Source organism: Anneissia japonica, unplaced genomic scaffold (assembly GCF_011630105.1).
Source record: "Anneissia japonica isolate Jap-2015-1 unplaced genomic scaffold, ASM1163010v1 scaffold904_len716149_cov161, whole genome shotgun sequence".
NCBI classification, from domain to species: domain Eukaryota; kingdom Metazoa; phylum Echinodermata; class Crinoidea; order Comatulida; family Comatulidae; genus Anneissia; species Anneissia japonica.
In genome coordinates, this window is record NW_022683714.1 from 358468 (window position 1) to 370904 (window position 12437).

Below are 12437 nucleotides of genomic sequence, written 5' to 3' on the forward strand. Positions count from 1 at the left end.
GCCGTGATAGGCGCACTATTTAAATTCATGTTCATTGATTGATTGATTGATTGATTGATTGATTGATTGATTGATTGATTGATTAGTCTTAGCTTATTTTATCCTATGTTTAAGAATAGTACTAAGTCAATTTGTGAAGGTAAAACAACAGTCAGTAGCTAAACTTGAAACTTGACACTTACTATGTTTGCCAAATGGCCAATTTAACAGTTTTTAACCACTGCATTGGGGACAACTTCACATTTCGGTTAATGTCTCTTAAATTGGGGTTCCCATACAAGAGACACACGTATTTGGTCCCAAAAGTGTTCCCTGGTAAGAATTCTACAGTGCAAATAAAATCAATAGATTACGGATTCACAAGTTAACCTGTAATTCACAGTATAATGAAACGCACACTAAACACATAAGACAAATTATAAACGTTGTTCACTTATATAATACAGTAAACATATAACGTCCTTGAACGTTTTCTTGTTGACAGCAACAATAATGTCTAATGCAACAGCAATCGTAAAGTAGCCCCGTGATTGCGATCGAGTAAGTGTTAGGGACTCGAACCAGGGTAAGTTGGTAGCACACATTAGCGAGCACATGGAACCAGTATATAATTTAAACGTTGATGAGTGGGTTATAATTTAATTAAAAAGCAAAAAAAAAAAACCCTTTCTGGTACAAATGCTAAAAGCATCTTCTATGTAAATATTTTGATATAAAGAAAGCCTTCATTGTATCTACGAAACCAACTAATAATATTTTACCGATACAGTTATGTACCACAAGACGTGTTGGAAATGATTCCAAAATTATCAGTCTTATGTTGAGGAAATTGAAGAAATGGTCCAATTTTACTATCAATGTTTACACTAGTGTTATTTGGCTTAATTTTCATAATTAGTTTATCTTTTTTTTCAAGGGTTTTGAGTCCTGGTAACATGATAACTGATATAGGGCAAGGTGCCTTTAATGGTTTGGCAAGTCTTCGGGAGTTGTAAGTGACAAATCACAAGTTATGAATATTTACAATTATATATTTGGCACTGAAAGCTAATCGTAAATCATTCCACATTGTTTACTATTCAGGTCATTCCAAAACTTATATATTTGGTGTAAAAACAAATATCATTGACAACAACACTCACCGACAACGACGGTAATAACAACACAAATTTACGACAAAAAGAAATCGCTGATAACAACATTCATTGATAAAGCAAACAACTATTATAAAAACGACAACGCTCGAAAAAAGACAAGTATGTATACCAACCAAGGTACAGGCTGCTCCGTATCTGGAACTCTAAATATGTATCGGCGATAGGTTTTTACCTTTGCTCAATGATAATAATTGCTTGATGTTTTTTTTTTTATGTTTTGAAGGGATTTGTCTTCAAAACAAATAACTCATCTAAAGGATGGTGCCTTCAATGGTTTGACAAGCCTCGAATCGTTGTAAGTGACGATCCACAAGTTACTTATTTTATCAGCTTCTTCACAATAATGTATGCATTGCCTGATGTTTCATTGTTTATGTTAAAAATAATAATCGTCGATAATGAACAACAATCTGAAAAAAAGAGATCAATTCATCATATCGACAATACCAGTCATGAACAACAAAATGACCTAATGGAAAACTACGCTCGAAACACCTTTTTTTTAAAAAATTGGGATCACTAATAGTAAATACAGTATATCCAATGCGTATAATGTCAATCGGTATTACAACATCTGCACAGGATATGCACACAGGCCTACATTGTAGGTGTTAAAAGAGTTGTTTTCTTTAAAAAAAAAAAAAAATCCTGGTGTCTCCAATAAACACAGCACCATGACATTAGAAAGCAGACGTCTTTACCACCATGCTACATTTCTGCTGTAGTATTCTAAATATTATATTGGCATTTACTGGAAAAAATAATATACACTCGCTGATATGTCAGCAATTTATTCTCGTTTGCTTTCTTTTAAGGGATTTGTCTAATAACGAAATATCTGGTGTAACAAAAGGTGCATTCATTTTTTTTTCGCGTGAGGGGGAGGGGTTTCCCCAATTATTTGGTAATTTATTTAATGTAACATCAAATCGAAGAATTAAAGGTACTTATAGAAGAAACCGTGTGTCCTTCTTCAATGCGTTTTGTGACACTTATGTACCAACTAATTTGCAGAATCGGGTGAAATAATAATATCGTCTAAGTAAATTAAAAGAGTTGAAAAGTTCTGGTCGCCTAAGCATGACATCATTAGTCCAAAATTTGGACTTCAAAACGCACCGGCTACGTTCCAAATGGCATACGGTTACACTCGAACAATCCAATTGGGGTAATAAAAGCTGTTTTCGCTTTGTCTTCCTCCGCATCCTCCACTTGCCAATAGCCGCTGGTTAAGTCTAGTGTAGAAAATAATCTTGCCATTCACCCAAAGCATCCATGGCTTCGTCGATTCTCGGAAGTAGAAATGCGTCCCTGACTGTCTTAGAATTGTTTCCAAAAGTCAATGCAGATGCGTAATGACCTTCTTACGAACAATCACCATAGGCGAAGCATAAGGGCTTTTGCTTGGCCTAATAGCACCAGCCTCTAACATGTCGTTGATGTGTGAACTTCCTGATATTGTGAAGGCGGGATACGGCGGAAGGGCATTCTAAATGGTTAGTTGTCTAACAGAGGTATAGGGTGATGTATGGTCTTTGTATGTCCAAAATCATTAGAATTGAAAAATATTTGTCAAGGGGAGATTGCAATGCATCGCGTTGAGTGTCCGATTTAATTTCTGATTGAGAAAGATCCGACAGGAACTTAGATGGTGATTTGTGGGGTTGTTGATTTATATTCATACTGTTCATAGTGAGTGGTACGTCGACTACACTCGAAATTGCCGATAGCGTCGCCACTGTGGTGTTATTACAAAGAAAAGTTTGATGGTCGGATACATTCAGGATTCGCACAACTTTATCATCCCGCTTGATCCTGGAGACTGAACGACCAACTAGAAAATTTGAATCGCTTCCTGATGACTCGACCAGCACTGTTGATACGCTATCTTTGAACCATACAGCGGTACATGTCACATCAAATTGTTGATTTGGTTTTATGCGAGTAAGGTGTCTGCTGTCAGGGGCGGATTTATTAGGGGGGGGGAGGGGGGGGGGGGGGGCGGCCTGGCCCCCCTCCCCCTTTTGGAAGGTAAAAAGAGAAAAGAAAAAAAAGGAAAAAAGAAAGAAAAAGATGATAGCCCACAACGCCTCAAATTTTATTTTCGGGCGTTCAGAACACAAAAATTTCCTGGACCCCCTAGGACATTGTTGTCTCGATCGGCCCAAATTTCGCCCCCCCCCCCCTTTTTGACATCTCTGGATCCGCCCCTGGCTGTGATATGCCGCTTTCCGAATGTTTTCCGGTTGAGTAATTTTCTCAATTTGCACGAAAGCTGCCTCGAAAACTTTATCCTTGCCCTTTACGTGGCCCTGGTCGTTTCTCTTAGCCACACGTAATACAGTACCGACTAGGACTGGGACTGTTTGGTGGTATTTTCTATTTGGGACAACAAACAGAGGAACAGCGAAAAATGTTTTTGAAGGATGGTAATAGCTGCTTTAACTATTCCGTATTATGGGGCACTCTGTCCATTTGCAGCTAGTACTTCTAATGTGCAGTGTTCCATATTTTTTTACTTTAGTTCTGGAATGTAATTATATAAATCGAGACTTATAGTTGAAATCTGCGAACCGGAATTTATTAGCGCATTACATTTAATGTTGTTAATCAATGTAGGATTCGTTTGTAGGTCCAACAAGGTTTGTCTGTCGATTGGGAGTATTGTATTCACCATCAACCTAACCTACTGTTGTGGTGACCTGATGCTCAACATGAATAGTTGACGATGGGATAATTGGTATTTGTATTTTGCTTGAAATTCTTCTGGGAATTTTATGGATTTTGTGGCTAATTGACACTGCGCCTTGAGCACCATTGGTGGAAATGTGCGCTTTATAAATCTTTATTATTATTATTATTATTATTATTATTATTATTATTATTATTATTATTATTTTATTATTATTATTGTTATATTATTGTTATATTATTGTTATATTATTGTTATATTATTGTTATATTATTGTTATATAATTATTATATTATTATTATATTATTATTATATTAATATTAATATTAATATTATTATTAATATTAATATTTATTATTTATTATTATCGGTGGCAAAACACTGATGATGAATGTATTACGTTTTGTTGTGCCAATTCTTTAGCTTGTAATTTCGCAGTAAGGAAACTCATTTTTCTTTCCATGCCTTGGACCAGTTCTCGTAGTGCAGTAACCTCGCTGTTCTGGTTGTTCTGGACACATTTGGTGCAGAGGTGGGGTGTGCGTAATTTGGTTTCTTCGTTCCCGCTCAAAAATCCGTATTTCGGATAAGACATTTTGAAACGGCATGTTCCACGGTCTCATTGGTGCTATACGGCCAAATACATCGTTGTCGTTGTTGCTGCACGAGCATTCTTTCCCTGTCATACATGGGACCTCGTCCCACTTTTTCTTCTACAGTACTTCTCACAACACGGCATCTAGTTCGATGGCATAAAAACTTGCCAACTCACCCGGTTTCTGGGTTCTTTTGGTAGAAGTCCGCTAATGGATCGCCGCTGGTCATGTTTCAAAATTGTTCCTTTAATTCTGCGAATGCTCGTTAGGGTGTTTGACATGGTATCAGGATGTTAAGCACTAGTTTCCTGGCGGTCCTGCCAAGATTTCTAAAGATTGTAGAAAATTGCATGTTGTGTGCCATGTTACTGCAGCTTAATATGTGTTGCACATCCCCAATCCAATCATCTATTGATATTGTCGAGGATTGTCCAGTGAATATCGGTACACCCTTCAGTTGGTGTGTCGGGGTATCTGCACAGAGTGTAACTGGCATGTACATGTTGTTCGGGACGATGTAGGCCTATGTTGCTCGCCTTTCTAACGGTAGGATTGCTGTTGGCGGTTCATATTGGGTTACCGGCCTTCATTAATAATTATTCCAGAAAAGATAAATGTTCAACAACGTGATTGAGCCTTTATGATCGATAGACGGACTTCTCAGCCACGGTACATTATGCAGTAGTTATCCAGTGTCAAAACTCCATGATAAAACTAGCGACGAGACTACGATACGATTACTTGCTCACTCCAGCGAAGGGATTACAACAGAACTGAAATAAAAATGTATTAAAGATGGATATCATAACATAAAGCAAACTAACATTGTCTTTCCTTTATTTGTTCTCATGCTAATTACGTTCACATAAACCACTGAATAAATACGTACAATTTCACCCATTTCATTATTACAATATTTCATGATTTAAGTCTACTTACGGGTTCAAAATATATACAATTATGTGGGTGACTGGACAGATTAATACCTGTCTCTTATACACATCTAGATGTGTATAAGAGACAGGGATTTGTCTAATAGCAATTTATTCTCGATTGCTTTCTTTTAAGGGATTTGTCTAATAACAAAATATCTGGTGTAACAAAAGGTGCATTCATTGATCTAAAAAGACTTCTAAAATTGTAAGTAACAATCTACAAGTTATAAAATATAATTTGTTGGGATTTTGATAGTCAAAGCAACAAACTGTTCAATATTATTTACTATTTTTGTCATTTCAAAATATCCGCATAACCTTATAATATTCGTATGATGACGTCCGCAAAAATCTAACGAACACGATAAGAAGCTCTTCTCTTGTATGAACGAGCTAAAGGCAGACAATAAATTGGCCATCAATCAATGTAATAGCTCCCAAGCAATACAGATTTTGAGACTAGGCCTTGGCTGTGGGCGGATGCATGGATTTGTGTCAGGATGACTGAACATTATTTTCTGATGGTTTGAAATCAGAAATTGTTAAGGATATAGCACTCTAAATTACCGAGAATAAGGCCATAATACTTTACGGAAGCTTTCTAAAGCGTGTTCAGTTGACAATTATCTCAAAACACACCATATAACATTATAATTATTTAATGTCATAGTTGGCGGTTGGGTGGGTTCAGAAAGCACATTTGCGAACGGAGTAAGGGCCGCCAATTGTGGTTTCAGAATCAAAAGGCCCCTTAAAAAAATACGGTTTTACTTCCTGGGAGACTAAATTTGTGATTATTGTTTTATTTTATAATATCATGTAATGACTTCCGATAAAAAAAACAACTAATCAAAGTGGATACAACTTAGGCGATACACTGTGTTACATTGATTATAAACCAACATTTGAATAAACATCGTGATCGATAACATGAGGAATGTTATTTACACATTATGAAAATCATATTGATATACCTATGACCAGTTTCATGAAATTATCGATTCGATAAAAAGAATGTATTACAGTACTTATTTTTAAAAAAAATAGTAATTTCACACCACTATCGAATTATTGTCTCACTCCATTCGTGGAAAATTCCACACGGTAACGTGCAACCACGTCAATTATTCGTTCGTTCTTGGGTCCTCAGTTTATTGAATTGTATTTTTATTTTATTTAGTCTTGAAGTACACTGTGTATTGAAGATGAAATTAATTACATTAATTACATTAAATCATATGCATTATATTGCCTTTCATAGACTAAATTTATAAGTATAAAGATAGATATTTCTTAATCTTGAGAACAAATCCAATAGTCAAACTACCAAAAATTTACTGTAGGCTACAGCTCACTATTTGTGTTCTAAATAGTTTATTTTCGCTTAGTAATTATATTGTCTGTTCTTTTTCGTTTTCAAGGTATTTGAATGATAACAAAATAACAAGTCTGAAAAAGGGTGCCTTCAGTGGTTTGACAAGTCTTCAAAAGTTGTAAGTGACAACTGACAAGCTATCAATAATCTGCGACCACAAACGAAGACCGTTTAGCAGAATATGTGTAAATTAACTAAGGAATGCAATCACTTTTAGCTTACTTAATAATCGTTTTTTGAACATTACGATGTCGTGTCTGACTAACCAAATGTAGAATTTCTTTGTAGGCCTTACATATTATAAATCAATTACAAACCACTGCCAAAACTCACGTATTATCGACAATACACCAAATGAGTTATCGATCACAAACAAATTATATAGATTAAAAAAATAATAATTGAATATACATTGTGATTGATCACATGACGAGTATTAAATACTGAGTATGAAAATCATACCGATTACTGGTTTTATAACAATCGATTCCATATCAAGAATCTATTTAAAAAAAAACAATTACTTTTACACCACTTACCATTTTCACACGTTACTTATTTCACATAAAATATTATTAATTAAAATTAATTTATATGTATTTATAGATACATGTAGGATGTACGGTATTAAATATGTATGTTGTATAAGGAGTATCCTTTTATGTCAGTTACATAACGATCACAGCTCAATTATCGGTTACAAACAATATAAACCACCATAATAAGCATTAATTATTTACAAAATAATGACGATTTTCAACACTTATTTTAAAAGTTTGTAATTGATTTAATTCTCGATAGAGACTTGCAAGTCAACGAGTTAAAGACCTACGATCCTGATACGTTTAATGGACTTATTTCCCTTACAACTTTGTAAGTTTTTAATATATTTGCACTTTCTTGGTACTACTGTTATCGCCTCCTACAATGTTAACACAATCATGTATACTACTAATAATACTACCATCAACAACAGAAATAATTATGACGATATATAATTTGTGCAATAGTATCATAATAAATACCCATTTTGATACATTGGTTTTATTCGGTCTTGTATTTCACAGATATTCGGATGAGTTTAGTATCTGCTGCATTATGAAACGTGTTCCCGACTGCCGTCCGGCTACTGATCAGTTTTCCTCTTGTAAAGATCTCTTGAAGAGGGAAGCGTTGCGGATCCTGATGATGATTCTTGGAATTACTGCCCTCATCGGCAACTTAGCTGTTATTATACTGCGATTGCTGGAAAATGACTTTAATGTCCAATCCATACTCATAACTAATCTTGCAGTATCTGACTTGTTGATGGCGGTTTACATGATAATCATAGCAGGAGTTGATCTTCGCTACAGGGGTGTGTACGCAACGTTTGCAGAGGCTTGGAAAACCAGTTTCCTTTGCAGTTTCGCCGGGTCTATCTCCACATTATCCAGCGAATGCTCGGTATTTATGTTGATGCTTATGAGTTTTGACCGTGCAGTTACCATAGCTAACCCGTTCAGCAACATCCGACTCAATCGTAAAAGATGCATTAAGATTATCGGTGTAGCCTGGCTGGTCATTATTTTTATCAGTTTCCTCCCGATGTTCAATCATCTAAGCTTCATCAACATACCGTATTTCGGAAGTAACTACTATGGACGTCAAAGTGTGTGCCTGGCTCTACCGCTAGCAAGAGACCGATTACCAGGCTGGGAATATGCCATAGCGATTTTTATCGCCTTTAACCTCTTTGGATTCGTCGTCATCGCCGTGAGTTATATCTCAATTTACATCTCCGTAAAGAGAACAGCATCGAGGGTTAATAGAAGTCAGAGGCGCGCAGAGGAGGTTAAGATGGCAACCAAGATGGCAATGATCGTACTAACCGATTTCTGTTGCTGGTTTCCAATTATCTTGATGGGGATTGGATCCGAGGTTGGTGCCTGGAAGCTCCCAGCCGACATATACGCCTGGTCAGCTACCTTTATTTTGCCTATTAACTCCTCTCTTAACCCATATCTTTATACAATCGCTTATAAGTGTGACTTTAAGAAAAAGTCACCGAAACAGGTGGCGATAGAAATGCGTTCAGTCCAGCCCAGACCTTCGCCACCGTAGAACAGTTGTCGTCCTGTCTTTTGCCACCTGGCGCGCCATGGTACATTTTCACTTCTCACTTTTTACCAAGCTTTTTATGACTTTTTCAAAGGTGCTAACATGTATCCTTCTTTTTGATCCTGCATCCAACAATTCAAATCCAACAAATAATTCGAATCAAGATTGCCGTTAACACTATTAAATTATATATAAATCATCAAAGAAAGGTAACTACAGTGTTCGAGTAAAGGACATAATAATACATCGTGTAGCATAGCTACAATACAATACAATACAATTCAATTCAATATACTTTATTCGCAACTAGAAACAGTTGAACTGCACATGCATAAACAAAATTTAAAAATTGCCTTAAAAGTTAAAAAATATCAAAACGGAGACAGTAGTACAGTAAAAACAAAAAAAAAAACATAAAAGGTACACAAAGCACAAAACAAGAAACAAAAGAGAGTACCATCATTATCGCTGAGCCACTGCACATTGTATTCTGTCGTGATATCGGCGCCCTATTTAAATTCATGTTGATTGATTGATTGATTGATTGATTATTCTTAGCTTATTTATTCTATGTTTAGGAATATTACCAAGTCAATTTGTGAAAGTAAAACAACAGTCATTAGCTATACTGCACTACCCAGTTTGATATTCCTATAGATTAGGACATTTATTCATCACGTCATTTAATGGCCTAGCAGATTAATAATTAAAATAAGAATTACGGTTTAATTATAAAGTAATGGTGAATTATATAGTGTTGTTGTATTTACTCTGTAGTAGGTGTGTTGTATTAGTTATGCTGTTCAGGACGACCACAAACGTGAGTGTCGTACGGCTTCAACCACATGATGCGGCGTAGGCCTACCTTACATTACATAAGGCCTACACATGATTCTGTGACGTTTTCGCCGTTTCGCTCCGGGTTACGGAAGAGTATTAGACGAGTAGATTGATGCACACTGTACAATAATATCGTGTATCGTGTTCAATGTTTAAGCTCAGTCCGATTGGTACAGTATCGATAGAACTACTTTTAGTAGAATAATATTGCACTGTATAGGCATATAATAGCGGTTATATTATTTTAACACAAGTATAATATTGTCTTAAGTGAACTTAAGTGATTCAATATTATCTTGCTAATATAACTCTATACGGTCCCTGTATCAATGTCATCGTAATACAGTGCCTTAATGTTACCATTTTACATTTCCACTATATTGTATTTTATTTAGATACTGTGAAATAGATATTACTTAGGCATTAGCCTTCTGTTTTATGTATAACGAGACACTGGAATCATACAATACATACTGCACTCTATTTAAGAATCTTGCGCACCGTTTACTTATTTGTTATTTATTTGTTTTTAACAATCTTAGCTGACGTATCAATTTCTCTAGGAGTGAACTGGCATTAATTTATATTAAACAAGAAACAGGTTACTTATAGGCACTCGAGATAAGTGTACGGTTTATTTTATTATTATTAGCATTATTATTATTATTATTATTATTATTATTATTATCATTATTATTATTATTATTATTATTATATTGTTGTTGTTTTCTTGAGGTTTAGTTAATTTTTAATAGCTTAAGTTTCAGTAATTGTAACGTTTAACAGGACCATGAAAATAGGTTTTAAAATACTTGATGTGTTATCCAGTTTAAATTTCTTCGGAAAAAAAAAATAATATGAGTGCATCGACTGTAAGGAAAGTGGGGTCATTTCTGCGTAGCCATCGCAGACAAAGCCAAAACGAGAGGTTTTATACTTTAATAGGCACTCGAGATAGGTGTACGGTTTATATCATTGTTTTGTCAACGTTTTATATATAATCTATTTATAATCATTGTAGTTTAAGTTTCCGTAAGTTGAACGTTTAACAGGACTATGTAAAACAGGTTTAAGATCTACCTGATATGTTTTATACTGTTTAAATTGTTGTTTGAAAGTTGAAAAAAGGTACTTGTAATTTGAGTGAATAACCTCCGCCAGTCTAACGACTGTGAGCAGAGTGGGTCATATTTACGAGGCCATCATGCGGACTATAAGCCAATACGAGAAACACCTGATATATTTTATCCTGTTTAAATTTGTTTTCTCTGTGCATAACCTTGGCCAGTCAAACGATTGTGAGGAGAGTGGGTCATTTTTACGAGGCCATCATGCGGACAAAGCCAATACGAGAAACAGGTTGTACTTATACGTACTCCAGATAAGTGTGGTTTATATATAATTGTTTTGTTTTGACGTTTAATGATATAACATATTTATATTGTAGTTTAAGTTCCTGCAATTTGAACGTTTAACAGGACCGTGTAAAACAGGTTTAAGATCCACCTGATATATTTTATCCTGTTTAAATTTGTTTTCTCTGTGCATTGGCCGGTCAAACGATTGTGAGGAGAGTGGGTCATTTTTACGTGGACATCATGCAGACCAGCCAACACGAGAAACAGGTTTTACTTATACGCACTCGAGATAAGTCTACAGTTTATATAGTATTATCATTGTTTTATCGGCGTTTTATATAATCTATTTTTATGTCGCTTACCGTAAATGATCGAATAGTATCTCTTTTGAATAAACGGTGGCTTATTAATTATTAAGGCATGTTTATGCCATTAACAGTGAGGATTTCCAATTACGTTTTTCCAATTTTAGATGAGTTTTCTACTATATTATAAAATATTTTTTTAAATAGAGAAAAAAGAAACAAGATGTTTCGTAAATTATCATTGAAACCCAATGTGGTTTTTCTCACGGAAATATTATTACTTACATTGCAGAAAACATAGTGTTACTATTTAGAAGTTGTAGGCCTAATACAGTGTAATAAGACGCCTCTCTAAAAAATAAGGACCTCGAAAAAGAAACAAAAATTATAATATAAGCGCCGTCTGGTGCGTGTTTGGTCATTTTCGGTATGTAACTTTGTTGTTTAATTGGTAAATGTAAACACACATACGCATTTATTTAGCACAGGGGTGGCGTTAGTGAAGAGAGTCGGGATAAGGGGCCTTCCCGTCTGGTGAGCTGCTCTTCCCCTTTGGGAGAGAAAACACAATTGGTCGAGAAGAAATATATATATATATATATATATATATATATATATATATATATATATAGTATCTGACAACGCCCACTTACGCTATCATCGGAGATTTTGGTCCTCCGTCGTGGATATCGAACCCACTTGTGAAAATACTGGCACCACCCCTGATTCAGCACGTTAAAAAATATCAACGCAACTAAGAGCCCACTACAAGAATGGCTTTATTTATGATGTCTGTTTTACTGATGTGTAAGCTAAAGGAGAATAAATCGTTGAATTTATACTCAAATATCACACTATGAATGTTATGTAGTTTTGGGGGAAAAATGAAAGATCGAAATTAAATATAGTTGTCGTTGAATATCATAGTGTGTTGTCTATTTCGTTGCGTTTCGTATAACTTCAAGAAACTGATACCATATCACATTCACATTCACATTCATTCAAATTGATTTGTAAAAAGCACCTAGTTGGAAGTTCGTGTTGAATAAAGGCCTACTCAAATCTGAAAATGATTGCAC

General features: G+C 35.1%; 1 protein-coding gene across 2 annotated transcripts; it reads left to right on the forward strand.

The window, feature by feature from the left end:
- Positions 1-35: 35 nt before the first annotated feature.
- Positions 36-12266, forward strand: LOC117100979 (G-protein coupled receptor GRL101-like). 2 transcript variants are annotated; one of them, XM_033240816.1, is made up of 6 exons: positions 36-991; positions 1381-1452; positions 5514-5585; positions 6802-6873; positions 7557-7628; positions 7823-12266. In XM_033240816.1, the coding sequence occupies exons 1-6, from the start codon at positions 858-860 to the stop codon at positions 8856-8858; spliced, it is 1458 nt and encodes a 485-aa protein (XP_033096707.1). In that variant the 5' UTR covers positions 36-857; the 3' UTR covers positions 8859-12266. The 2 variants fall into 2 exon arrangements, with proteins under 2 accessions (XP_033096707.1, XP_033096713.1); XM_033240822.1 differs by lacking the exon at positions 1381-1452.
- Positions 12267-12437: the final 171 nt, after the last annotated feature.